Source organism: Lepidochelys olivacea (genome assembly GCF_965140295.1).
Source record: "Lepidochelys olivacea isolate rLepOli2 genome assembly, chromosome: 7".
Classification (NCBI taxonomy): Eukaryota; Metazoa; Chordata; order Testudines; family Cheloniidae; genus Lepidochelys; species Lepidochelys olivacea.
In genome coordinates, this window is record NC_140417.1 from 31,009,378 (window position 1) to 31,036,732 (window position 27,355).

Genomic DNA, 27,355 nt, shown 5'->3' on the forward strand with positions numbered 1-27,355 from the left:
AATGAGAGCAAACAGGCTGTGGGGGCAGCTCTGGAACCAAGGGCAGCGCCTGGGTCTGGGGCAGAGTGGGAGCCATGGGGGGCAGGGAGCACAGTACTGATGTAAGCTAAAGAGAGTGTTTGGGTCTCAAATTACAAGGTATCTATCTGGATACTCCTCTCTGCCTGCTACCAAGCCCTGTGCTTTGCTGGTGCCCCTCAGCCACAACCCACAGCTCCCTGCTATCCCAGGCCTGGGCTCCCCACCCCACCTCTCCCAGTGGCCCTCAATCCAGACTAGCAGCTCCACCCCTTCCATCTATGGGCGAATACCATTTCCCTTTTGTCCTGGCTGCGACCACTCCACGAGTAGCCAGCAGGTGGCAGTGTCCCCGCAGACCGTCGCACCCGCGCAGGGAGCAGCCTTTGTGTGCCTGAGTCTTTACGTTCCTGAAACCTACCCCGGGCTCCATGAATGGATCTCAGCCCGTCGCAGGTGCCACGCGGCGCTTCCTGCACCCAAGGGCCCTACGAGCCAGCGGAACAGTGTGCACCGACCCTAGTGCATACTCACAGGCTGTGGCAATGGGCTGGATGCAGCCCCGAACACCTGCCTGCTGTATGGGGACAGCCCATGGGAAGAGTAGAGGTGGCCCTGCCACTAATGCCCAGAGGCTGCATCCGTGTGCTGCACGGCCTCCCCGCCTGTTGCACAGCGGCAGTCCAATGGAATGGTGCATTGTTCTGTGGCTCTCAGCTGCATAGGACTCGTGCAAGGCTGCATTGACCCTAGTGCATGATTATAGCTGCATCAATGTGCCCCAAACTCTGTGCTAGCTGCATGTGGTCACAGCATGGGAATGATGCAGGCTGCATGACTCCAATGCATGCATATAGGCTGCATTGCTGCTGCACACACCCAGCATGCTCATAGTTGCATGGGGATAGTGCATCGGACCACCGCAGGCTGCACTGACCCCTAGTGCCTGCTCACAAGCGGCACCCATCTGCTGCAGTCACCCCCCACACGCCCCTGTCTGTCCCATGGGGATAGCGCATGGGACTGGATTATGATACAGCTGCATCCACAGCACCCTGGATGCTGCGTGATGCAGATTGTGGGGTAGCACCCACCATCCCCAGCCATTACCATGGTGGCTGGGACGTCTCTGGGGAGACATTGATTTTCAGGCCCCTGCTCCGTTCTACCCACTCGTCTCCCCTTCCTGAAACACAACAGAACTGAAGGGCTGCAAGGAGATACCCTCACTCCCCTCCCAGAGCCAAGGATAGAACCCAGGAGTCCTGGCTTCCAGCTCCCCACACTGGGGACCCCCCCCCGGGGGGCATTTAACCGGTGCCCTTGCCCCAGCATCCTGGGCACACGGGCAGTGCCAGCGTGGTGCCCGGAAGGGTATGATCTGCATCATGCTGGGGGAGTGTGGTAGGAAGCAGATAGCTGGGGGACTTGTGGGGACCACCCAAGGTGATGCCAGCCACAGGAGTGCAAGGGGGGCTGCCTTTGGCAGAGTCGCTTGCGGGCGCAGGCACAGAGGTAGGCTCGGATCAGGCCACGGAGGGTGTCACAGCCGGGCGCAGCTGCCGCGCTTGCTCCGGGGCCCTGGCCAGGCCAGGAAGCGTCTGAATCGCGGCTCTGTTACTCAGTCCCGGCCACGTGTTTTCCCGACGCCTTGGGCCAGGCCGGCCGCAGGGAGCCAGCTCTTAAAGGGACAGCGGCCCCCAGGTCCCCACCCCCCAGGGCCCCGCCCCGCAAATTGCCAATGGGGTCAGGGGGGGTGTGTGCATGGACTGGGGCGGGGGCGATGGAACCTACTGAAGCGCTGCTCCTGCTGTCCCTTTGTATCCCGTTATCCCCCAACCCCCGCATCCCCTCTCCACAGCAGCCTCCCCCCAACCCTGCTGAAACGTCTCTACCATCACCCCTCCTTCTGCTGACCCGCTCCTCCGCCCCCTGGGCAGGTGGGGGGCTACACCCCAGCGTGGTTGCTAGCAAGCAGGAAAACATGCCCCAGCCCACCCTCCCGCCCTCGAGTTTTCCATGTGAGAAGGGGAATGTGAACCCAGGCCTCCAGGCCTTTCCATTCCACCCCTGTAAATCCGCCCCCGCCGCCCTCTCCCCCTTACCTCTAGCTCTACTAACTTCTCTGCAGGGAGCATAATACTGGTCTGTACTGCCCCTGTGCCCCACCCCAGAGGTGGCACTAGCTGCAGCTCAGCAGGGGCAAAGGGATCCTTGGTCCTGCAGCCCTCTCCAGGGACTGCTGCATCTCAGCACCAGGCAAGGGATCCCTGTATAAACAGCTCCATGTCCCACCCCAGAGGTGGCTGCATCTCAGCACCAGGCAAGGGATCCCTGTATAAACAGCTCCATGCCCCACCCCAGAGGTGGCTGCATCTCAGCACCAAGCCAGGGATGCTTGGGTTGGGTACACAGCCCCCCTGCCCCACCAGCATGAGGAGCCATCACTAGATTTCCCAGCCACTCAGCTCTCACTGTCTCTACCCTAGTCCCTCTCCAAATGCCCCCCCATCCCCTACCCCCTCACAAACTGCAGTCTGAGCCAGATGGGAAGGGGGGTTCCTTCCTTGCTATCTCCCAGGCTGCAGGGAGCTGCTCCTCCCCAACCATCGCTGATTTCCCACAGCAGAACAGGAAGGATGGAGACATAGACGGGGACGGACATGAGGGGGGAAGCTCGGCTGTCTGTGGGGACAGCTAGGGGAGGGGGCAGGGGGGTTGGACAAATTGACAGCTCCTTTGTTATGGACAGACAGACATGCCCCCTCCCCCCCATTGTGAGACAGAAGGACAAATGGGCATGCCCTGGAGAGGCCAGAGAGGGGCAAGATATGGTGGGGGAATTAGATGGGGGAATGGATGGACAAACGGGGGGCGGAGGGAAGAAACCACCAAGAATAAACCCTGTGGCCTGGACACACAGCATGTGCAGGGGAAGGGCAGAATCCGCCCCCCCCCCCGCCGCCCCCAGGTCTGTGACAGACAGGCAGAACCCCATGGGGAAGGAGCAGACAGCCCCTGGGTATGGGGGGGGAGGGAGTTTAGGGGCGGGATACCTCCGGGATGGACAGACGGGGGGGGGCAGAGAGACAGGCCGATCGACCTTGGGTTAGAGGGAGGGGTAGGCCGAGCTCCCTGTCCCGTGGGGGAGGGTTGACGGAGGGACCGGGGCGGGCGGGGGGGAATAGACCATGGATGGGACAAAAAGTCGCTGGGTTGGGGCCGAGCAGGCTGACCTCACTCCACCCCCTGCAGTGTGGGGGGGGAATGACGGACAGACAGGCGGACACAAGAGGTGAGGGAACGACGGACTGACAGACAGACCCTGCAATGGGTGGCGGGGGCGCAGCCTGACCTCCCTTCCCATCTCGTGAGGAGGGTGTTGACGGACAGAAGGACGGGGGGAGGGGACGGACAGACAGACAGACACGCGGCCCCTTTAAGGGGGCGGGGAGGGGGCGGGGGAGGGAGACGAGGAGCGAGCCATAGCAGCAGCAGCGGGACAAAGGGGCCGTCGGGGGGAGCGGATCGGAACCGAACCGGAGCCGGGAGGAACCGGTACTGCGGCTGGCGCGAGTGAGTCCCAGAGGTCCCGGCCCTAGCACCCAGGACAGCGCTGGCCGGAGCCGGTACTAGGAACTGGGGCTGAGAAGACCCGATAGCGGTAGCACCGGGCGGATCCTGTACCAGCAGGAGACGGGGCTTTTCCATATTCTGGTTCTGATCCCGGCCCGCAAACACCAGGAAGAAGAGGGGATCCGGACCCAGTTCGGGCCAAGGCAGCAGCATGACCCGGTTCTGGTCGTACTAGGTTCTGGCAAGAAGCGAATTAGGGTCCGGGAGGAGGATCGGCCTCAGTTCGGTTTGCACGTGGTCCCAGAACAGGCAGGACGGATGTGTGTTTGGTCCTGATTCGGTGCAGACAAGAAGTGAATCTCGACCCAGCACCTAGTTCTAGGCTGAAGGCGGTTCTGGTTCCGGCCTGGGCCCGGTTCCGTGCCGTAGAAGGATCTGGCCCAGACTGCACGTGGTCCTGGTTCCTTGGAGGCAGAGCCCCGAGCCGGTAATAGCAGGATCCGGTTCTGGTTCCCGCGAGGGCAGGAGGCGGACCTGGTTCCTTCCATCGCGGTATCGGCAGCTGAAGGCGGCTTCGGTTCTGGACCCACGTGGGCCGGGGTCTGGGCTGAGGCAGCATCCGCAGGATCCACCTGAGAGCCGCTCCCGGGATCAGCAGCCGGAGGTTCTGAGCCCACGTGGGCCCGGTTCGGGGGGCAGCCCGTTCTGACCCGGTTCGGGTCCCCGGTCCGGCGGATGGCAGCGCCTTGCAGCCCGGAGAGCGGCCGGGCGGGGGCCACAAGCCCCCGCGTGTATTTCCAGAGCCCCCCGGGGGAGCCGGGCCAGGAGGAGGAGGAGGGGCCGGGCCGGCGCCAGGGGAAGGTCACGGTGAAATACGATCGCAAGGAGCTTCGCAAGCGGCTCAACCTGGAGGAGTGGATCCTGGAGCAGCTCACGCAGCTGTACGACTGCCAGGTACCCCGTCCCCCCGGGTCCTGGAACAGCCCCATCTCTGCCTGCCAGGGACCCCCGAGCCCCCAGCTTCCCTATCACCCCCACAGCCAAACTAGGGGAGTCCCCTCTCCCATTCGCCCGAGGACACCCCTTCCAGGCCCCAAAACCCAGATCTCGCCCGGTCACATGATTGTGACCCCCAGCTGGGAGCCGCCATCCCACTCCGACCTTCACCCTGCGCGCCCCCTCCCCCAGATTCGCTCTGTAGCCGGTGGATTTGGGGGTCGGGTTGGACAGCTGCTAACCCCCCGTATTCGGGCGGGAGGGGGTCCTCCAACTTCCCCCAAGTTTCTCACGCTGCTTAGTTCCAAGGATTTCCTTTGCAGGCGGTAACCGCTTTAAAGTCTCAGGGGGGGCAAACAGGCAGCCTGGCAACCCTGCCCCCGTTTCCAAAGTCAGTGGGGCTGGATGGAATCTAAACAGTTAATTCCTAAATTGTCGGGGGGGGGGAATTACCCCGCCCGTTTGCCTCTGTCCTCTTTGGTGAGGGGTCCAGGGCATTTGGGAAGCTTTGGGGGCGGGTTGCTGGAATTAATCAGTTTTTGATGTTGGTGGGGGAATCCCCCCACGGGGGGGCACAGGCTAGTGTATGTGGACGCTCCCCCCAAGAACAGGGGGTGGGGCAGCGGTGGGGGGAAGGGCGGCCTGACTATTCCCTGGCTTCCAGCTGACTTGCTTCCTGTTTCCAAATCTCCGTGGGGATTTCGGTGACTCCCGCTTGCACACAGCGCTGGGGGGAGGGGCGCACGCAGGGATCCCTCCCAGGGGCTGAGATGCAGCCACCTCTGGGGGGAGGTGCCAGGGCTGTTTGTACAGGGCCCCATGCGCCATATGGAGCTTGTCTCTGAGATGGCTAATGGGGCTGTAAGTAGCTGGAGCTGCTTGAGGGGCTGAATCTATTGTTCAGACTGGTGTCTGCCGTGCCCCCCCGCGGGGGAGAGCCCAACTTCTGAATATAATTAGCCAGGGAGCTGATTAGTCGGGGTTCTTTTGCGGGGGAGAGGAGGTCTGAGCCTGGCTTCTGGAGTGGCGGGTGACCTGATTAGGCCGTTTCTGTTGTGCTGCTAAAACTCTTCCAACTGCTAATCCCCCCCACCCCCCAGGTTCCCAGTCTGGTTTAGTGTGGGTGGGGGGAAGCTGGGTGATGGGGGTAGGTGTGACTGCTCCCAGCATGCACTGCTCAGTCTCAGTCCAAGGTGGGGGCTGGTCTGTTCTTTGCTGTGTCTGTGGGGAGGTAACTAGTTGGGGGGCTACCCCAGTGCACTAACCCCCCACATCATTTCCACCCCTTCCCCAGGAGGAGGAGATCCCAGAGCTGGAGATTGATGTAGATGAGCTGCTGGACATGGGCAGCGATGATGCCCGGGGAGCCAGGGTGAAGGTAGGGGGTGCAGCAGGGTCCCCCTGCCAGTGGGCACGCTGTCATTCCCGTGGGGCTCAGCTGGCAGTCCAGGGGGTGGGGGGGGAGTGCACGGTGGGGCTGGGACTAGTGAGGTGCCTAGGATGGTGGCAGGGGGTTGGTGGAGTGCCAGGCTAGAGGGGAAAGATTGGGGCAGCAAAGCACCACACTGTAGGGGATGGTAGCCAGCCTGGTGGGGGTAGAATCTGGGACAGCACTGACCTGGCTGCAGGGAGGGGCCTGTAGTAGCCACCCATGGGGTGAGGTTTCATGCCAGCTTGTTGAGATGAGGGGGGAGCTGGCCTAGGAGGGGAGGGATTGTGATACAGGGCTGGGGATCATGCAGCCTGAGGAGGCAGGGAACCCGAGGGACAGGGTGTGGTGGGGTCTTGGAAGCCATGGGGCAGGAGCTGGCAGGGGAGGAAGCAGGGCTGGGAGTTACAAGGAAGGGGGATATAAGGTGAGGAGCTGGGGTAGGAGATCCTGGTGTGAACCATGAGGCAGGGATGGGGGGGGAGGGCAGGATAGCTGCACTGCAAGAACTGTTATGTTGGGGGTGGCAACTGGACCTAGAGGTGGATCCCCATGGGAGGCCCCCTCTCAGCCCTGACCCTCCTCTCTTTCCCTTCCCCAGGAGCTCCTGGTTGACTGTTACAAGCCCACAGAGGTGAGTGACAAGTCCCCCTCCATCTCACACAGGAGCCAGAAACACTGGGACCCGCCCCCTGGACAGTGGGAGGGGAGGTGGATGGCTCTGGGCCCGCCCCCCCGGCAGTTGTTCTGATCAGTCTGGGGTGGGGGGGTGTCAGCAGCTGCTATTCCCTCTCCAGTTCCCCCCTGCACACCTGTCATTTTGGGGTGTGGGCTTCCTCTCCAGAGCTGGTTTCTGGGGCCCTCTGAAACCTACCTCTGGGTGGGGCTGTATCCTTAGAGGATCCTGGGCAGCTGGGGGAAGGAACCAGCCTGGGAGGGGGTGGGGGCTGTCTATGAAGGGGAGCAAGGTCAAGTGGGTTAGAGCAGGGTAGGTGGGAGTCCTCCAGCGCTCTATCAGAAAGGAAAAGGGCATTCCCCTCCTGCCCCCTGTAACCCTTCTCCTCTTCCTCCCCACCAGGCTTTTGTGGGGGACCTGCTCGACAAGATCCGAGGCATGCAGAAGCTCAGCACCCCCCAGAAGAAATGACCCCCCCACCTCCTCAGACCCACCTCCTCCAGCTGAGGGAGTGGGGAAAGCAACCAATGGCACCAGGCTGGAGTGGGGGAACCCCTCTAAAGTTTGGGGGTGTAGAGGGAGGGGCCCCCCCTCCTTAACCTCCCCAGCGCATTGATAATCACTAGCCAGCTGGACAGCTCCTTAGCAATACCCCCATGTGAGCCCCCTCTTTTTTGGTAGTGGGGGGCCCTAGGGGGGTTATGATTTGATATTTTTAAGGATTTTTTAATTATTACATGAATTTTCTGTTGTGTTTTTATATGAATTTAATAAAAGTTTGAGAGTTGGGGGGGCTGCTGTTCTGCATGGGGGGGGGCTGGAGTGGGGTAAGGTGAGTGGTTTGGGGGGTGCAGGACCAAGGGGGGAAACTGCTGCAGGCAGGTTGGGGGCCAGAGGGTGGGACCCACTGGTATAAGTAGGCACTGGTGCATGTGTGGGGGACACTCCCAAGTGTGGGGGGGCTGAAGGGCATTATGTGGGAGGGGAATCAGCAGGGCTTCCGTCTTGGGATGACCACCCCCTTTCCCAAGCATTGTTTGATGGGAGCAGGGGGACTGTGGGTGGATACCCCCATTTGAAGAAGGGAATGGGGGGCAGGTCTAGCCTGGGCCCCATTTTCCCAGCAGGGGTGGTGGGATCCCTAGCAGGGTAACACTGTTCCTGCCAGCAGGCCCAGCCAAGATGCTAATGGGGAATGGGGGTCATCAGTACTAAGGGAAGCCCTCAGCATCTGCAAATCACCTGGGAAAGACAGGCAGAGGAAGGGCCAACTGAGCCCCACGCAGGGGCTTGGCCAAGCATTGGGGTGCCCAGCGCCAGCCAATGGTACCACCTCGCACCCCCAGAGCAGCCCTTCTCCTTCCCCATGCACAGCCACTGCCAGCTCTGCACTCCCCAGGCCCTCCCTCCCGTGGGAGGCAGCTGCTGTGGCAACCAGGTGACAAGGGGGGTCCCAGCACTGGCAACAGGCTGGCTGTGCTCGGGGGGGCTCCCTGGCCCTGTGACGTCCATGCCCCAGGAGGCCAGTTAGGCTCCGTCCAGGCCAGCCTGAGTCCCTCCCCTCCCCCGCTCGTGGCAGGGCTGAGCTCAGCACGGAAAGAATGTCCCTGGCTCCTGGAACAAATCGGGCGGCAGCCGCACTTCGTGCTTCCGGCCTGAGGTCACCGGGCGGCTGGGAGCCGGCAGGACAGGGCTGGGGCCAGCACCCCACTGTGGTGGGGACGAGTGTGCTGGCAGCCTCCACTCCACCACACCCCAGCCCGGCTCCCTGCCCTCCAGCAGCAACCCAGCTGGCTCCCCGATCCACCCTGCTGAGTAATGGAGGATGGGGCTGACCAGATGGGCCTGGCACTGCCCCTCCCTCCTCTCCTTGGGCAATCCACCCCAGGTCTGCCAGTGCCCCTCGCTCCTGACCCACAGCCCCTGCTGTCCTGTCCCGGGGCCCTTGTGAGCACAGGGTGCGGCTGCTGTGTCACAGGGTGGAACTGGGAGCAGGCTGAGTCACTGCTGCTGGTTCCCACGTGTTGCCCGCTCTGCCTTTGAAGCTGGCCTGCAGCAGGTCAAGGCCTGCCCCCAGCTCAGCTCCTCGGCTCCAAGCCAATGCCCTCTGGGAGCCACTGCCAGTGCCCTAGGCCTCCCTTCTGCCCTGCCCATGCTGTCCCAGGCACAGCCCCGCCCACCCCTGTCTGGGAGAGCGGGTCACAGGCGGAGGGGCTGCCAGCTCTTGCCAGGCACCTGGTGCCACCATGTGGCAAAGGCAGGCAGTGCTGCTCCATGGCAGGACGGTTCACAGCACCTGCCTGGAGGCAGGGGAGAACCCAGAAGCCTGGACTCCCTGCTCTGACGAGCCCCCGCTTCCCTCCGAGATTGCGCCCAGGAGCCCCAGCTCTCCATTTCCTTTGGTCTGGGCTTGCACTGCCCCGCACCCACTCCCCTCACACACTGGGCAGCTCCAGTCTGTGCTTTTATTTTTGATCTTCCAGGATTTCCTTTGAACACCCCTCTGCTCCCCCGTGTGGCTGTGTGCACACACCATCCTTCCCCCCACCAAGCCCAGGCCCCCCAGACCTCTTCCCCACCCACCCACAGCCAACGCCGCCTGCCTACAGCTCCGGTCGCCGCTCAATCTTCAGCAGCTCCACCTCGAAGATCAGTGTTGCACCACCTGGAGGGGGGCAGGGCAAAGTCAGGGGGGCATCATGCAATCCTGCCCCACTCCTCCCCCACCCAGGCAGGAACCCCCCAGCCATTCTGCACACCGGGGACCCTATGTTGCTGTGGGGGAGGGGAACAGGGGAGGACCTCACCGCCCGATGGCCAGATAGGGGCCCTGCTGCCTGGGGAGCAATAGGGGAGGGGCTGCCCTAGTGAGAGACTGGAGGGAAGCTGTGGAGATCTGAGGGGTTGGCAGTTCACACAGATGGCACCACTGCCCCAAGGGACAGGCAGGGACCAAGCACATTGGGGACACGGTGGCCTTACCTGGGATCTTGGGTGGAGCCCCTCGGTCCCCGTAGCCTTGGGAGGAAACAGAGAAAAATTAAAGCAAGAAACTGACACCACCCCCCACCCCAATGCGGCAGGGCATGGAGGGGATGGGATGGACACACAACTACTCCTGGGAGGAGGAGAGGTTTCGGGCAGGGGCTGAGCAATGGGAAAGAGGCCAGACTGGCACAAAGAGCACCCTCCCCTAAATGTCAGTGTCTGTTGGGCACCCAAAGCAGTGCCCCTCCTTCCCCCCCACCTGCTTTCCCACAGGGGACTGGCCTAGGAGTGAACATCCTGATGCCTCTCAGTCCTGACCCACAGCCCCCTGCTATCCCAGCCCCAGGCTCCCACCTCTACTGATGCCCCTCAATTCCCACCCACAGCCCCCTCTGGTGGTGGTTCTGGGCAGGTGACTTTAGCAAGACGTGGAAACTGGAGAGAGACCCAACAGTTTGATCATTGGTCCCTGCCTGCTAGGACTGGATCAGAGCTGGTGTCCCTTAGAGGAGAAAGGCCTTGTACCCCGCTCCCCCTGCAGAGGGGGTCAGTCCAATCCCTGGCTACCTACCCAGCTCGGAGGGAATCACCAGTTTCCTCTTTTCACCCTCGCACATCCTGAAAGGAGACAGCAGTGAGACTTGCTGAGTCAACAGCGCCAGACTTCTCCATCAGACCCCCCCTGCTCCCCTCCACAAAGCCCCTTTAAGGAAGCAAAGACAGGATCATCTGCTTATTGTAGCCCAACTGCAGCAAACATCACCCCTGCAGCTTCCCTGTTACGCCACCACTCAGAGCCCTCTCCGGGGGCAAAAAGCTAAGGCTGGAAGGCAGGACTCCTGGGTTCTACCCCCAGCTCTGGGAGGGGAGTGGGGCCCTGTGGGCTAGCGTAAGGTGTGGGGGCCGTGGGAATGAAAGTCAGGACTCCTGGGGGAGGGGAATGGGTCTCGCGGGCTAGAGCAGGGGCCTGGGAGGCAGGACTCCTGAATTCCACTCTTGGTCCTGCCACTGACTCACTCTATGGATCTTGGGGAAGTCACCCCCACACCCTTCTCTGCCATCAGGAAAACTCCACTTCACAATGGCAAAGAGCTCAGGGCACCTCTGCCGCTGATCGTCTGTGCAGGTAAAATGAATCATGGGCAAGTTTATGGGAGAGTCAATATTGCCCAGATTCCTAATGTCTGAGGCCAAAATTGTCAATGGACTATCTACCTTCAACTGCACATGACAGCTAGAAATCCCCCACTGGCACAGAGTGCTGGCTAACCCTAGTAACACAAATAGCAGGAATTTAACAGAATGAATGTATTGCACATGCTGAAATCTGGCAGAGTTCAACCACCTCCATTGTACCTCAATCAATAAGGGCCTCATGGGGATCTGAAGGTGAAGGGGCTCAAAGCCTGCTGCTGATCCAGGGAAGGTGTATGGTGTAATGGCTGCATTTGGACCTCTAAGCCCAGGAATTGGAGTGTGAGCATCAGTGGGATTGCCAGTCTCCAATTTCCCTTGCTCGGACTCATCTTTCCCAAGGGCTGCTGTGGATTCTCTATCATGGCAACTGTTAAATCAAGATGGGATGTTCTTCTAACAGCTCTGCTCTAGTTCGGCCAGAATGAGTCCAATGGCCTGGGACAGGAGGTCAGGCCAGATGGTTACCGTGGGCTCTTCTGGCCTTGGGATGGATGAGTGCGCAGGAAAGACTCAGTTCTAGACCTATCTTCGGTACTGCTCTGGCCCCCATCCCCACAGGGTCTGGGCACCTCAATCTTTAGGACAGGTCTGAGGCTGGGCAGAGCTATTATCCTCACCTGCAGATGGAGAAACCTAGTGACCTGCCCATGCAGCGAATGAAACCAGGGCTTCCAGAGCCCTAGGCTAGGGCCCTGTTTGTCTTACAGTAGCACCTAGGAGCTAGCCCCATTCTGAGAACTAGCGATCTAAGCAGCTCTAACCACTATACCACCCTCCCCCAGTGGGGATCACTTTTGGGGCACTTGACCACCCCCTGGCAGGTTTGGAATCCCTACCAACCCTGTTGCTTGACCCAGGGTGGCTTACATGCATGAGAATCCATTTTCTGCTTGCTACACACTGTCAGTCAGCTCTTGGTTATAAGCTCATCCACCCCGTGAACCACTGCTGGCTCCAAAAGCAAACAGGGCAGCCCAAACCAAAACGACAATAGGCTTAAAAACCAAGATTGGTTGAGAAGCATAGGAGACAGTCATAGTGGGGAAGACAGTAGTGTCAGAAGAGCTGCTGCTCATTGGGCTATGTGGTGTATCCGCCCCCCATGGGGAAAAAATAAATCCAGGTATCCACCTGTAACCACTGCTAGGGATGGACAGCGTGTGGTACTAGCTTGGCTATGGCCACTGACAGTTGAATAACGTAACTGGAGCACCATGGCATAATATTCAGCGTGTCTAGAGGTTAGAACAGAAGGGGCTGTTCTAACCCAGGACTTCTGGATTCTATCCCCAGCTCTGGGAGGGGAGTGGGGTCTAGTGGGTTAGAGCAGCGGAGGCTGGAAGCCAGGACTCCTGTTTTGTCTACAGCTCTGCCGCTGACCCAGAGTAGGACTAGGCGGCATCCATTTTCAAAGAGAAGAAGCTGTTAATCTCTTTGCTGTGAAGTCACACAGAATGGACAGCCCCAGCGATCGATGGCTGGCTGGCAGCATCAGGAAGATCACTGCCAACAGGGCAGGTGGAGTGAAGTCTGAATTAAGGATCAGGAGGCATGTGGAGAGTGTGGGAATTGTGGTCATATCCGTATGAACCATAGTCGTGACTCAGTTTCCCCACCCATTTGGGATTGCCACCCCCTGGTGGGAAGGGGTTACTTTCCCCTCTAGTGCAGGGGAGAAGGGACAGCTGCTGGTCTCTCTAGCGGGGGGCTGATGCATCAAGAACTGTCCCTAGGCAGGGAGCCCTGGAGAAACACTGGGAGTCCTGCTGGCTGGCCACAACTACCAGCCAAGGGAGAAGGAGACCCAGACACAGCAGGGCGGCACCTGGGCACCAAGAGGCTGAGGTCACTGTGATCAGATTTCAGCTGCCAGCACTCAGTGTAGGGAGACAGAGGGACTCCAGGCTTTGGACCAGAGTGGCAGGTGATGCTGCCAGCATGGACTCATATTTCAGCTTTGTTTTCCATTCTAAGATGGCCCCTTTAACGATGGAGGCCAATTGACTAATAAACACCTGCCTGTTTTGGAAAGGCTGTGCCGGGTCGCTGCAAATCCCTGTTGGTTGCATCACGCCCTAAAGGGATGAAGTGTCTACCAGGCAGTAGCTGGGCAGCCACAGGGAAAGAGGTGGTGCTGGAGCCCAAGGGCCCCGTCTCAGAGCAGCGGGTTTCACCCTTTGTCAAAGGGGGTGGTTCTAGGCTGTAGCACAGTGCAATGGATGCTCCAAGATTGTACAAAGGCTGGGGCATGGATCGCTCTGCACAACCATGCCAAGGCTCCCGCTGGTCAAGTAGGAGCTGGGTGGGGAGGGCAGGGCTGCAGCCGGTCCTGACTGTGCAGTGCCTGGGACAGCAGAGGGTCCTCAGGGGCTACTGTAATAAACGTGATTAACACCAGAGAAGGGGGAGGCCAAGTGACATATGGAGAGAGGCTAAAGGGGACTGTGCCACATGCCCCTCCACGAGCTGGACGCCTGGGTCCCTCACTCTGTGATTCCAGCCACAGCTTGAGCTGAGGCCAGGCTCAATGTGGGGGGACTGCTCTCAACACCCCCTCCCCCAACTTGCAGGGCAGGACGTTACCCAAGCAGGCCTTGGTCCCAGCCTTTGATGACTTGGCCCGTCCCCAGCGAGAAGATGAAGGGCTGGTCACGTGGGATGCTGCTGTCAAACTCGGTCCCGTCTTCTAGCTTGCCCTGTGGGAAAGGAGGGGGTGAGATGGAGGGGCCTGCCCCCAGCTAGACACTCCCTTCTTGCAACACACAAACATTGCCCCAGGAGCTACTGGCAAATACTTGTGCCCTTCCTTTCCCCTGCACTAATGGCGCACCAGTGACGTCGGCTGGCTAGGTCTCTCCTTGGCCCCAGAACCTTGGGCTAGCTGGTGCCTCCCGTGCCTGCTGGCATACAGACCCCCTGGCCCTAGCTGGTTGGCACTGCCCCCTTCCCTACCATGGGGTAGCACTCACGGTGTAATGCATGTGCAGCACATCTCCCTTGCGGGATTTGATGGGGCAGTTCTCCACCCGCTTCTTGACACCAATCTGCAGTTTTCTCTTGCCCTCAGTGCCCAACGCTGGCTGGCAAAGCGCCGACAGGCAGAGTGTGAGTAGCGCTGTGGCCTGGCTCAACTGCATCCTGGAAGGACATGCAACAAGAACCCAGATAGTGGGGGTAAACCAAGAGACTTGCCCTCAATCCCAACCAGTGTGTCCCCCCCACTGAGCTGGATTGGAGCCAGCCCCCCTAAAGAGGAAAGTCCCCATATCCTATTCCCTCCCCCTGAGCCATCCAGTACCCTTGCCCTGGGACCAATTCAGAGCCAGCATCCCCTAGAAAGGAAGGTGCTGTCATCCCATGCCCTGGGCCTGAACCAATCCTCTGCACACCCCATGCCCCCTCCCCCCCGACTCAAACACACAGTGACATGCTGTAAATATTTTAAGCCCTCCACTGGTCCTTCATACTGCTACCCGCCCCTCCAGATCCTACCCTAGGCATGCAGCGGTGCGTTGTCCATCCGTCCGGATCCCCCCCGTCCCGGTCTGGGAGCCTCTGGATGCCCCACTTACCTGTCCTCCAGCTGAAGGAGCCTCTCCTCCTCTCCCTTCCCTAGTAGCACCACTGCCCTCTGGTGTGCCAGCCAGAGAATCTTGTGGACGATGGGGTCTCCCTAAGTCCACCAAGTCTCCCCACCTGCATCCCCTAGTCTAGCTCTCCTCAATGTGATTTCCCCATCTGTATCCCCCTTCCCACTCCCCAGTGTGCCTCAGTGGGGTCTCCCTACCTGTGCCCCCCATTCCCACCCACCCAATGCGCCTCAGTGGGGTCTCCCTACCTGTGCCCCCCATTCCCACCCCCCAGTGATATCTGCTCCCCTAACAGTGTGCGTTTGCAGTTCCCCCCAATATCAGGCCCCATGCGATGCACATTGCCTTTGCCCACTTAGGGTGCCTCATGCCTCCCCTCTCCCTGCCCAACTCTTCTGTCCCCCGCTTTCTGGAGGGTCCACATCTGTGCCTCCCCTTGGTCCTCCTCGCCTTTTGTGGCCTCCCAGGCCCAGACCCACATCTCCCCAGCTCCTGCAGGGTCCCTCACCTTGTGCACCCAGATGTCCCCAGGCCCCCCTGCAGGAGCTGGCTTCTCCCTGGGGATCCACACTTGGTCAGGATCTGTGGGGCTCTCCCCTCTTCCACCACGGGTTCCCCTCGATACCCACCTGTCCTGGGCACCCCAGGGAGGCACCTCAGTCACTGGGGAACCCTTGATATGCCTGCGGGGCACCCAAACCTCAACAGGGCCCTGCTCCCCTGCCCGGGCCCCCTGCCTCCACTCCCTATGGATCCAGATTGCCTCTCCCTGGCCACCCCCCACTGGGACCCTCTGCGGCCCTTTCCTCAGGGGTAGATCCCGCTTGGGCCCCACTTGCCTCACAGACTCCTGGCTTCCCCCAGGCCCCCTCAATCCGCCGTGACCCTGGGAGTCCCCCCTCCCTGCACCCCCAGACTCCTGGGACCCCCCAGCCCCCAGCTCACCCCCCCTCAATCCGCCGTGACCCTGGGAGTCCCCCCTCCCTGCACCCCCATGACCTGGGCCTTCCCTCTCCGGGCCCCTCGCCCCTCTCGCTGGACCCCCGCTTTCTTGGGGCTCCACGTCCCCTGCTGGGGCCCCCCGCCCCTGGGCTCCCTCGGGACCCCCCATCCCCCGCTCTCACCTCCTCGCCAGACCCTGCTCCAAACCCCTCTGCGCAGCCGCCGACAGCTCCCACTTCCCGATTGGCCGGGGCCGGAAGCCGCCATCTTCCTCATCACGTGAACAGCGCGGCTCCGTGTCACGTGACCAGGGGCAACCGCACTTCCGATCTGGCTGCTGGCGGCGCAAAATGGCGTCCATGGGGGGCGGGTCCTTTCTGCTCTGGGCGGGGTTCACCCCTCAGGGACACGCTCTGTGACCTCAGATAACCTTATATGGTCCTTTGACCCTCTGTGACCCCTGACCCCATGTGACCCCCCAGTGCCCACCTCTGACCCCAGGACCCCGATGGCTCATGGCGACCCCTGCCCTCCCAGCCCTAGAGCTCCCCCACCACCCTTGTTCCCCTGCCTTGGCCCAGCCCTTCCCCCGCTCTGCACCCCCATCTCTAGTGACCCCTGGCATCCATCAGTATCTCCCAGGATCTGCCCCAGCTCCTGCGACCCCCCAAGGCCCCCTTCCTGACCCCCTCACCCCACACACTTGGGGCTCCCCCTGTCAGTCTGTCCCAGGGCCAGAGGAGAGATGGCACCTTCCCCACATGGCCATGCCCATTATCCCCACTAGGGGGTGCCAGTGCCCCATGACAGCGCTGGAGGGAGCAGGCTTGGTGGGAGGGGAGGGTTCCCCCCCTTTATCTTTTCCTTTCCCTTTGCTTTTCCAGTGCCAAGTGCTCACCCGGCTTGCTAGTTGTACAGGTGTGACGGGGCTGGATCTGATGCTTCTCCTGCCTCAGGGAGGCTGTTGGCACCATTCACTCAGTGCCCAGGGCGGCAGTTGGGGGTGGCTGACTGGGGTGGTAAGAGGATGGCAAGGGGTTTATGGGGGGAGTCCTATTATTGCCCTGAGAGGTCCCTGATGCAAAGGGGTTAACATCACCATCCAGCTCTGTCCCTGGCATCGTTGGGGCCTGCAGGGCTGTGTGCTCCCTCCTGGAATCCCAGGGGGCATTTTGCCAGAAGATGGGGTGATTAGATGAGATCTGAGGTATCCTGCTATGGCTATGTGCCAGTTGCAAACTAGGGTGGTGGTAATTATAGCTGACGTAAGCCAAACACAACCCTCCCCTGGCCCTGGGTATTACTGGAGAGCATTCTGTCTGGGCTGCACCACCCCCAACCTGAATTCAGATCCTGGCATCCAGGTCATGATACCCCTGTCCTGGCTTTGGGGCATCCAAGCCATGACACCATCCTGCCTTTGGACCCTGGCATCTGGGTCATGACACCTCTGTCCTGGCTTTGGACACTGCTGCTTTGGCTTGCGACCTCTTCCATTTGCCAAGGGCTGTTGCCCCAGCCCCCTTTGTTTCTGATCCCAAGGCTCTTGAGCCCTGTCCCCCTCACTCATGGATCTTGCCTCAGGAGGCAAGTGATGTGTAGGTTGGGGAGCCCAGGGTTGGGTTAGCAGGGGGCTGTGAGTCAAGATCAAGGGGCACGAGCAGAGCTGGGTGGCAGGGCAGGGCTGGGTTAGCAAGGGGCTGTGGGTCAGGATTGAGAAACACTGGCACAGCTGGGGTGGAGGGTAGCCCTCTATTTCTGTGCCCTGGCAGCTGCATGGCACCCCTGCTTGCCCAGCATGGAGTACAATCTGCAGCAGTGCCAATGCCTAGGCCCTGGCTCATTTCCCCACTGGCCTTGGCCAGGGGCTGGGGGGTTGTGTCTCAGGGGCGTCAGAGGGAGCTGCCTGGGGAGCCAGCCAAGCCCCCCACAGGACTCTCCAAATATTGACTTTCCTGAGGGCTCTGACTGGGACCAAAGTGCGGCCAGAATGGAAATCAGTTGGGCAGAAGCCGTGGGGGGAAGCCCAGTGCCCTGGCAGTTTTCAACCCCTTCCAGAGTCCTGGATAGAACCCAGGAGTCCTGAGTCCCCAACCACTAGACTCTCCTCCCCTCCCAGAGCCAGGATAAAACTCAGGAGTCCTGGCTCCCAGTCCACCCCCAATGGGGCACGGTGCCATCTCTCTCTGCCCCCTTGCTCATGGGATGCTGGGAGGGCTGGGGGATGTTTATGTCTCAGGTTGCACTTAGTGCCTCTGGGGTCAAAGTCGCCCCTCCACCCCTCCCCCTGCCATTTCCTGGAGCTTCTGGGTGGGGACAAAGTCTGGAGGCAGCGGGTGCAGGACAAACAAGCAGTCCTGCCTCCCCAACTCCCTGCCTCACACCTTCCCATCCTGCCTTGGGACCCTGGCGTCCAGGCTGCCCTGCCCCCAGACTGGCTTGGAACCCCCGTCTGGCTTGAAGCCCATGTCAGGGCAACAGCACCCCTCTGGCCTGGCATGAGCCCCTGGCATCCAGGACCCTGCCCCCTGCCTGGCTTGGGACCCTGGCATCCAGGCTGCACTGTTTCTGGAGTCAGACCCCACCTGTTGAGGATTCCTGACCCCTTGCCCCCGGACCCCAGGTCCTCATGGCACCTGCGCTATGGCCCTGCCTGTTCCCCCACTCCCCGATCCCAAGCAGCTTACGTGCACCAGAGCAGGAGGCCACAGCCATGGACTGATAAGAGATTGGCAGCGAGCGCTCAGCTATGGGCCCTCTGCCAGGCTGTGTGGCTCCTTATCAGCCAGAGGCCATGCCCCCACCACCCCCAGGCTCCCTGAGGCCATGGCATGTGCGGGAGGGCAGAGGCTTGCCCTCAGATCCCCCTCCTGACCAGCCACTGGATCCTGGGAGTTTATCCAGCTGGAATCAACACATCAGAGCCAGAGAGTGGGGTCCAGTGGTTAGAGCAGGGGAACTGGGAGTCAGAACTCCTGAACTCTAGCCCTAGCTCCATCCATGTGAGACTTTGGGCCATCCTTCCCCCAGCTGGGTGCCTCATTTTCCCCTGCTGGGTGGCGAGGGCACCCTGCCTCCTCTGTGCAAATATGCAGGAAGCAGGTTTAGACCCACATTTTGCTGAAATAGGAGCCATTTCAGCACCTGAAGAAGCCCAGGGCAGATGAGGCAGGCTGGGCGAGTGGCACATATAGTGGGAGAACAGGCCAAGGTGGCACAGGCAGAGCTGTGAACCTGGTGTCCTGGCTCTCAGCCCCTCCTGCTCTAACCCACTAGACCCCACTCCCCTCCGAGAGCTGGGGATAGAGCCCAGGAGCTCTCACCCTTGCACTCTTCCCCCTTGTAGATGCATGATGTGCCCTGATCCCTGCCCCTCCCCCTGGTACCTAGGAAGCCTGCTCTTGGGCACAAGATGTGAGGGGGTGGGGCAAGTGGAGCTGGGCTATCCCTGAGCTGCCCCCAATCCCTGTGTTACATGTGGTTCACACAGGCAGGTGCTGGCTCTGCCAGGATCCACCCCTCCCTTTTTCCCAGAGCTGCTGCCTGGTCATGAAGTGCAGCACGTCTCTGTGGGCAATGCCAGCACCGGCCCATTCACTGGTGCTGGGCACTAGAGTGACAGCTCTGCGTGCTCCCAAGGGAGGGGGACAGGCCCCAGAGCCAGGAAGGAAATCCCCCACATATTCCCTCCATCCAGTTCTCTGATGGGTCTCAATGCTGACCTACAGCCTCCTGCTATCCCAGCCCTGGGCTCACCACGGCTCTGCCCCTGCCCCTCAGCCCCTTGCTAGCCCAGCTCTGGGCTCCCCACCCCCACAGCTCTGCCCAGGCCCCTCAATCCTGACCCACAGCCCCTTGTTGCCCAGCCCACCTGTTTTTCCAGTATCCCCACACAGAACATCAACTGCATCTCATGCTTTTCCAGCACCTTGTGTTTCCAAAGGATTCCATAATATGGCACTTGTACAGACAGGAATCCCCTGCCCAGTACAAAGATGAAGCCACCTCTGGGGTGGGGTGCAGGGGCTGTGTATAGAGGGATCCCTCACCTCGTGCTGAGATGCAGCCACCTCTAGACTGGGGCGCCGCGGCGAGGCTCTTTATATAGGGATCCCTTGCCTGGCGCTGAGATGCAGCCGCCTCTAGGATGGAGCAGTAATTTTTCCACACACACGAAGCATGAAGGAGCCCTCAGCCCTGGGGTGAAGAGCTCGTGGGTGTAAAGGCTGCCACACTTTTGTGGAGCATAAACAAAGGCACCAGCTCAAAGGTGAAAGGCCAATAATCCCCAAGGATTCCCTCTCCACCCCTGCTCCCCTACACAACAGAGGACCCCCTCCAGCGAGGCACTCCCCAGCCGGTGCAGTATATAGGGCACCCCACAGAACAGCAGCCCCGTCCAATCCGGCAAGTCCTGAGAGTGGGGCATGCTCCCTCAACCTCCTATAGGTGTTTGTGGGGGTCGTGCGCTCACAGCTCTGTGGGCCGGCGTGTCTTATCCATTTAATAGCTTTGGAGCCGGATACCAATGTGCGGGCAGTTACAGCAGCAGGACGTGCCCTGGGAGGGTCCTCGAGCTGGTGCCCAGCCTCCCTTGGCTCTGGCAGGGAAACGGGGTTTGATCTGGGGGGATGGAGAGGAAGGTGAGGGCAAGCATTAAATTAAAGGGTCTTGGGGATGAGCAGGGCAGTGAGGGGTGTGTGTGGAACTTTAAATAACGATGAGGGGATGAAAGTCTGGCCAGCAGAGCTGGGGTGGCCTTGGTGGGCATTGAAGGAATCTGGGGGCCCGAATCCTGGAGGGATCACAGGATCTGGTCCCCAATCCTGGAGGGGCCCTGAAATCCATCTGCCCTAGTCCTGGAGGGGCCCAGGATCCGGCTGCCCCAGTCCAGGAGAGGCCGTGCAAGATGCAGCCCCTCCTGACAGGTCCTGTCCAGGCAGTGGATAACGGGGTCTGACCCCCGACATGGTCTCAGGAGTCCTCTCATCAGGTCCATTCCTGGGCAGCCTTGCTTGTCTTCCTTGTGCTCCTCTCCAGCAGGGGGCGCTCAGGGCCAGAGTCTTGTCCTGGTTCCAATGCAGAGCTGGGCTTGGGGGGGGGAGAGGCTGGTCCCAGGTCACCCCCCTCCCCCGTCAGATCATCTGCGCAGCTTCTCACACCTCAGGGGAGAACAGAGTGGCTCAGGGCACTTGGAGGGGCCACGCAGGTTCAGGGACACCAACCCCAGGACCCCCAACTCCCCCAGCCAGAAGCACCTCCCTTGTCTCAAAGCCTGATGGGAGAGGAGTTGGGGGCTCTATCCTGCAGCACTAATTGGGGAGGGTCTGTTTGGCCTGTGAGGGGAGTTCAGGGGGTATCTCCAGCCCACAGGGGAGATGGGGTCTGTCTGTATGAGGGGGGGTCATGGCTGCCTCTGGCCCATGGGGAGATGTAGGTGGGAATCTGTCTGGTCCGTGAAGGAGTTTGGGTAGGTCTCTGGTCCAGGGGGAGGTTGGGGGATTTGTCTGGTCCATGAGGGAGTTTGGGGTGTCTCTGTTTGAGGCAGAGGTTGGGGGATCTGCCTGGTCCGTGAAGGAGTTCGGGTAGATCTCTGGCCCACTGGGAGGTCAGTGGGTCTGTCTGGTCCATGAGGGAGTTTGGGGTGTCTCTGTTTGAGGCAGAGGTTGGGGGATCTGCCTGGTCCGTGAAGGAGTTCGGGTAGGTCTCTGGCCCACTGGGAGGTCAGTGGGTCTGTCTGGTCCATGAGGGAGTTTGGGGTGTCTCTGGCCTGGAGGGAGGTGGGGGGAGCCAGGGGGTCTCACCTGCATGAGTGCTCATTGAGCTCCAAGCCCCGGGCCTGGCAGTGCTGGGACCTGCGCCGGCAGCGGCACTGGCATGTCTGGGGATCCTGGCGCCTCCGTTTGTCTGGGCAGGGTGGGCAGAAGGGCCTGGGGGGGGAGGAAAGAGTGTATAGGGAACCCCTATAGAACAGCACCCCCTCTCACCCCAATTCAAGAGGGTCTCCACATAGGGGAGGGGGGAGCCCCTTTGCCCCAACCCTCATGGTTCCGGAGGGGGCTTTGATGCTGCTGGGCTGGGTAGTCCACTCCTCCTTTGATCCCCCATGAGGTACAGGAGTGGGGGGCATGTGGCTCCCCCAGTTAGAAGTGAACCCCCATAAGGTGTGGGGAGCATTGACCTGATCCCCCCTGCTCACCCCAGTTCAATGCCCCCAGTGCAAGCAGAGTTAGTAAGGAAGTGGAGGACATGCAGGGACTGGAGGGTGCGTGAGGGTCCCTGGACATACAGGTAGGGGGAGTCTCGTTCAGGGGGTCTCTTCCTTTTGTGTTTGCGTCCAATGCTGTTTTTCCCCTTGGGCTGCTCAGGCCTGTGGAGAGAATCAGACTGAGCTCCCCTCTCAGCCAGCAGGGGGCGCTGTAGGAAATGGGGTGGGAGCGCTGGCTGTGGGAGAAGCTCCGGTCTGCTCCTGCCCTGGCCTTTCCCAGCAGCAGGGTGAGGCGCTGGGGGTCCTTACCTTTCTGGATTTACTTTTCTATTTGTCTTTGGTCTGCAAAAGAAAAAAGGGGACGCCAGGTTAATAGGGAAATGAGGTCTGCTGAGAACTGCCCCCGCCCCCGAATGGGGATCAACCCATGGGGGGCAGTGCGATGCCCTAGGAGGAGGGAGGGGTGCCCCCTGAAATGGGGGGGTGGTACAGTGCCAAGGGGGAAAGACCACAGCAGTCACCCTAGGAACCGGAGAGCTCACGGCCCCTCCATGTGCCTCTGTGGGGCCACCTGCCTGAGGTGTGGGGGGGTCACTGGCTGCAGTGGGGTGTTCAAGCTTTGGCTAAGCTTGGGACCAGTGGGGTCACAACTTGGGGAAGACTGAGTCTTGTGGGTGCAGAGATGCTTTGGGACCCCCCTCAAGGCCCCCCATACTCTCAACAATGAACACCCCCCTCACCTGCACTCGCAGGCACTGTGCTCCTCGAAGGCCAGCTGGCCCAGGTGGCTATGCAGGTAACGGGTTTTCATCACCTGGGGGGCAAAGAAAGGGTGAGTGGAGGGGGGCACCAAGTGCCAAGGGATTGGGGATCAGCACACCTTATGTAGGGTGATGCCAAGGCCCAACTCCCCAGCATACACCTCCCCTCAGCTCCCCCCTGCCCTCTGGCATTCCCCTACTCCTGATACCTGCTCTTCCCAGCCCCTGGCATTCCCCTATCCCCGATACCTGCTCTTTCCATCCCCTGGCATTCCCCACCCTCAGTGCCTGGCTACCCCCTGCCCTCTGGCATTCCCCTCCTCCTGGTGTCTGGCTCCTAGGCCACCCCATGGCATTCACCTACCCCGGACGCCCAGCTCCCTCCCACCCCAGCTTTCTCCTCCCCCCAGTGCCTGGCCACTCCTGGCATTCCCCTCCCCCAGCTGTCTGCCCACTCCTGGCATTCCCCTATTGCCAGTGCCTGGGTCTTCACCCACCTTCCTCTCTCCCCTGCCCTCCCTCCCATTACCTCCATCACCACCACATGCATGCGGGTAGGCACGCACTGCAGCCCCTCATCGGCGCAGCACCCGGCGCAGCGACGCAGGGGCACGCAGGAGGGTGCCAGCAGGTGCTCCACCTCGGCCGGGTGCTCCTCGCTCACGGGCACCAGCATCTCCTTCGGCTGGCAGAAGCTGCGGTTATAAACCTCCATCCACTGCATCACTGCGGGGGTCAGAGGGGGCCAGTGCCAGGACTCAGCATGCCCTGACAATGGCAACTGACATGGCCAAGGCATTCCCCCCCGCCCCCCGCAGTGTGCCCATTGACATCCTGCACACACAGACACAGCAGGCTCTTGCCAGGTACCGGAATGCAGCCACCTCTGGGGTGGGGTGTGAGGGCTGATTATATAGGGATCCTTCACCCAGTACTGAGATGCAGCCACCTCTGGGGTGAGGTGCTGTACCCCCAACAACCCCCAAATGTGCCCCCTCAGCACTGCTATCCTCGAACACGTCTCCCTGCCTTGTGGCAGCAGCCCCCCAATCCGCATCTAACCCCAGTCTCTTACCTTCCCCCAGCGGGTGGGTCCCCTTCGTCTGGGGCTGTGGTGCCTGGAAAGGAGGAGATGTAGGCAATCAGGCTCAGAGTCCTAGGAAATGTGGGGAGGGGGGAAGGCTGGCTCCCCAGGCTCGCTTGAGCCCCATTCCCCCTTCATCCAGCTCTGGGGGAGCTCCCACCCCACTCCCCCCTTCTCCCTACTCCATTACACACCAGCCTCAGAGACCCCCTTCCCCTCTTATAACTGTCGCCCCCCCATACCCAGAGAAGCTCCACTAACCTGCAGGCAGTCAGACTAGGTACACCCCCAAGAGACCCTACAATAACAAATCAGCAGCTGGGGGAGAAGTTGGGAGGGACAGTTCCCCCTGGTGTGTGTGGGATTAGGGGCAGTGGAACAATCTTTGGTTGGATGAGCCTGAGGAACTGTCCCGTCCTGGGCAGGGCAGAAAGGGGACCCACCCCCACAGCTCACTCACAAGGAGTCATTGGCCGAGCAGGAATAGAACCCAGGCGTCCTGGCTTTTAGCCCCGCACCCCCAATCCACTAGATCCCGCTGCCCTCCCAGAGCTGGGAATAGAACCCAGGAGTCCTGGCGCCCAGCCCCTCCCCCCGTGCTCAGGGGCGGGGAGGGGCACGGTGGGGCAGGGGTGAGTGGAATCTTGGCAGCTCCAGAGGTCAGGGCAGCAGGAGCCAGGCAGAGGGGGTGGATCCCTGCAGGAACCGGAGGGGCTGGGCCGCTAGGGAGACCCTGGAGAGGGGGAATCCCAGGCGGGCGAGGGGCGCTTGTCTGTCCTGGTTCGCCCTGTCTTGGGCGCTACCCCGGACACTGCAGCTCAGCCCCGGCGCTACAAGTCCCCAGCCTGCGCGCTGGCTCCCGCCCGGGGCCCCCAGCAAGGCCAGACGGTGCGCTCCCCCCACCCCTCTCCCAGTACGAGGCGCTAACCCAGCGAGACCCCCTGTGCCTCCCCCTGCCGGGATACGGCATCCCCACAGTGCGTCCTCCACTGATACGGGAGAAAGGGCCAGGTCCCTTCCCCAGTGCCCGGCTCCCTGAGCCCCCCGTGCCCGGCTCCCCCAGTGTCAGCTCCCCCAGTTTCCCGCTCTCCCAGGCCCCAGTGCTCGACTCACCCAGTGCCCGGCTCTCCCCAGTGCCCTCCTGCCCCGAGCCCCCAGTGCCCCGCTCCCCCCAGCCCTCCCCGCCCCCCAGTGCCCCGCTCCCCCCAACCCCCCTACCTTAGCTGCGCAGCCGATCAGCTGCAGGGCTGTAGCCAGCAGGAGGTGCAGGGTCTCCCGCGGGGCTCTCATGGTGCCAAGCCGGAGTGTGGCGGTCCCCTAGCGCTGGTGCCCAGGGCGCCTGGCCGGCAGCTGCCCCCTACCTCCGGCAGCGCCCGCAGTCCGGGGCACTCGCATGGTAGCTCCGAGCGCTGGGTTGGCGGGATGCGGGGCACGGACCCCTCGGCCCTGGGAGTCCCCCGAAGGCAGCGCAGGAGCCCCGCTCCGCAGTCCGTGGGGAGGTAAATCCAAGGACCGGGCCCCGCCCGCGCGGATCAGGCCGGGCACTGACCGGCCCCAGGGGGCCCCGCTGCCGGGGGCGGCTACAGGTGCATCGGAGCCCGCGGGGCCAGCGCGCCTGCAGGAGCGAGCGGCTCCGAGTGAGCCAGGCGGCCGCGGTCGGCCAGGGAGAGGGAGCGGGGCTGGCTCCAGGGAGTGACTGATAGCCCGGCCCAGCCCGGCCCCGAGGGAGGCGGCAGGCAGCGGGAGGAGGGAGCGCGGGGGGATCGGGGGGCAGCAGGGCGGAGCAGGAGAGGGGTGATGGGCAGCGAGAAGGGGAAGGGAGGCAGGAGGGAGCTGGCAGGGGGAATGGATGGTACTTGGCCTCCCACCCGGGGTGGAGGATGCTGGGAACAGCCCTTGTGGTGATAGTGGTGATAGTGGGGAAAGGGTGGAGGGGTAGATGGGTGTGTGGGGAGGGATGGGTGGAGGGGTATGGGGATGGAAGAGGAAAGGAAGGGTGGGTGGGTGAGAATGGATGAGTAGGGATGGATGGAGAGGTGGGGATGGTTGGAAGAATAGAGGGGTGGGTGAGGACAGATGAGGGGATGGTTGGAAGGATGCAGGGGTGGGTGAGGAGGGAGGGGTGAGGATGGGTGGGTGGGGATGGTTGGAAGGATGGAGGGGTGAGGGAGGGGGAGGGATAGCTCAGTGGTTTGAGCATTGGCCTGCTAAACCCAGGGTTGTGAGTTCAATCCTTGAGGGGGCCATTTAGGGATCTGGGGCAAAAATTGGGGACTGGTCCTGCTTTGAGCAAGGGGGTTAGACTAGATGATCTCCTGAGGTCCCTTCTAACCCTGATATTCTATGATTCTATGATGGATGGGTGATTGGAGGGGTGGATGAGGACGGATGACTGGGGATGGTTCGAAGGATGGAGGAGTAGCTGGGGAAGGATTGAGCAGTTGCTGAGCTGTGGCCCACGTGCCCATGCCCAGCACTGTGCAGGGGCAGCTCAGGGTGCTGGGCTGGCGGAGGCTGCTGAGCCCAGCTGGGGAAGTGCCCCCTGCAGGGGTGCAGGAGCAGCTGAGCTGCTGGCCATGGGGAGCTTGCAGGGGGAGTCACCCATCTAGATTGGACCCATTCCATCTCTGGCCAGTGGAGCAGGAGTTGAGCTGGGTAGCCAGCTGCCCCCTACGCCAGCCATTAGGAGAAGCCAGCACATGCTGCTGGGACCTGCTGTAGCATGAGGTGCACTGGCGGGGAAATTCAGGAATCTGACCTGGGGTCCCGGGGCAGGGGAGACTAATAGGGCAGAGTGAGGGGGCAGGGATGGGTTAGATGGGTTTCCACGACCCACCCCTACAGGGTGGAATTGCTGGGATGGGAGATGGGAGAGGGGTCATGGAAAATGCCATCAATGCCTCTTCCTCCTCGGGCTCTGGTCCCCAGCACCACCAGAGCTAAACTCCTCAGCTACACAACTGCAGGGGAAGCAGATTTGATGCCAACTCCATCCTGGGCAGGGGGGCAGAGCAGAGTGCCTGGGGTGGGCTGCAGCATGCTGATGGGGAGGATACACAGCTCACAGTGTTGCCTGGCATGAGATGGGCTTGGGAGCACTTCCTTACTGGGCACTTATTGTACCCAGAAGGGTTAATTCCCTGCTAATTCCTAGATCCTGGCTGGGCACTGCTGTGGGGAAGTTCACAGCCCCAAGGGGCTCTCCCTCCCAGCAGGGAGCTCCATGCAGCAGCCTACCTCCCAGCAGGCACAGTGCGGGCTGTGGCGGGTAAAGCTGTGACGCGGGCGGGGGATTAGCGGAGAGTGCTGGACGGAAACTATGTGTGAAATGCCAGAATTACTCCTTCACGCACAGGCCACAAAGCCGCACTCCCCATCTGGCACCTGCCCAGCACGGTGTGTGTGTGTGTTTCCCGAATCCTCCCCCCACTCGTCCCTTTGCATGCACCCCACACAAGGACCTGGGGTGCGTATCATGCTCAGATAGTCACAAAGGGGCATCGGAAGTAGCAGAGAGAAAAAGGGGAATGGATGAGATAGGGATGTGTGGGGATTCATGGATGGACAGATACAGAGAGGTGTCTATGGGGAGCTGTGTATGGTTGTGGATGGAGAGATAGAGGGAGGAGTGTGGTGGCGATCGATGGATATAAGAACACAAAAAGGGATGTAGAAGGGAATTCAGGGGTGTGCAGGAGCCCTTGGGGCTCTATCTGCTGCCCCGGCACTGGGGCTTTTGGATGCCCTGTGGGTTTAGCTGTTTCCTGGGGAGCGTGGAGCAGAGTCTGGAATCATGGCTAATTATCATTGGGGTGGTTCACCTGCCCCCCCCCAGGTTCTGGTGTCTCCACCCCTCCCAAATCCACCAGCACAGCTCTCACCTGGCACTC

At 61.3% G+C, this 27,355-nt stretch overlaps 3 protein-coding genes across 5 annotated transcripts; 1 reads left to right on the forward strand and 2 right to left on the reverse strand.

Moving 5' to 3' along the window:
• The first annotated feature begins 3,478 nt into the window (after positions 1-3,478).
• PPP1R14B (protein phosphatase 1 regulatory inhibitor subunit 14B) lies at positions 3,479-7,482 on the forward strand. The gene is made up of 4 exons (XM_084633500.1): positions 3,479-4,548; positions 5,885-5,968; positions 6,621-6,653; positions 7,098-7,482. The coding sequence occupies exons 1-4, from the start codon at positions 4,330-4,332 to the stop codon at positions 7,164-7,166; spliced, it is 405 nt and encodes a 134-aa protein (XP_084489626.1). The 5' UTR covers positions 3,479-4,329; the 3' UTR covers positions 7,167-7,482.
• Positions 7,483-9,146: 1,664 nt separating this feature from the next.
• On the reverse strand, positions 9,147-15,788 carry FKBP2 (FKBP prolyl isomerase 2). Of its 3 annotated transcripts, none has more exons than XM_084633497.1 (6): positions 15,595-15,788; positions 13,850-14,018; positions 13,464-13,576; positions 10,255-10,301; positions 9,678-9,713; positions 9,147-9,360 (listed from the first exon to the last, which is right to left on the reverse strand). In XM_084633497.1, exons 1-6 carry the CDS (start codon positions 15,771-15,773, stop codon positions 9,299-9,301), a joined length of 606 nt encoding a protein of 201 aa, XP_084489623.1. In that variant the 5' UTR covers positions 15,774-15,788; the 3' UTR covers positions 9,147-9,298. The 3 variants fall into 3 exon arrangements, with proteins under 3 accessions (XP_084489623.1, XP_084489625.1, XP_084489624.1); XM_084633499.1 differs by lacking the exon at positions 15,595-15,788 and adding an exon at positions 14,979-15,249; XM_084633498.1 differs by lacking the exon at positions 15,595-15,788 and adding an exon at positions 14,453-14,607.
• Positions 15,789-19,769: 3,981 nt separating this feature from the next.
• On the reverse strand, positions 19,770-25,468 carry VEGFB (vascular endothelial growth factor B). Its single transcript, XM_084633852.1, is given in 9 exon segments — positions 19,770-20,007; positions 20,010-20,035; positions 21,217-21,342; positions 21,702-21,782; positions 21,930-21,962; positions 22,361-22,434; positions 22,911-23,107; positions 23,457-23,499; positions 24,684-25,468. Coding segments are annotated over 9 exon segments (744 nt in total). The 5' UTR covers positions 24,756-25,468; the 3' UTR covers positions 19,770-19,915.
• Positions 25,469-27,355: the final 1,887 nt, after the last annotated feature.

Excerpts from the sequence above, each read along its gene's own strand:
- PPP1R14B (XM_084633500.1), top strand. The coding sequence starts at position 4,330 with ATGGCAGCGCCTTGCAGCCCGGAGAGCGGCCGGGCGGGGGCCACAAGC. Across the intron at positions 5,969-6,620 it reads CCCGGGGAGCCAGGGTGAAG|GAGCTCCTGGTTGACTGTTA; the intron begins GTAGGGGGTGCA and ends TCCCTTCCCCAG. Across the intron at positions 6,654-7,097 it reads ACTGTTACAAGCCCACAGAG|GCTTTTGTGGGGGACCTGCT; the intron begins GTGAGTGACAAG and ends CCTCCCCACCAG.
- FKBP2 (XM_084633497.1), bottom strand. The coding sequence starts at position 15,773 with ATGGACGCCATTTTGCGCCGCCAGCAGCCAGATCGGAAGTGCGGTTGC. Across the intron at positions 10,302-13,463 it reads TGGGACCAAGGCCTGCTTGG|GATGTGCGAGGGTGAAAAGA; the intron begins GTAACGTCCTGC and ends GTCTCCTTTCAG. Across the intron at positions 9,361-9,677 it reads GGCTCCACCCAAGATCCCAG|GTGGTGCAACACTGATCTTC; the intron begins GTAAGGCCACCG and ends GCCCCCCTCCAG.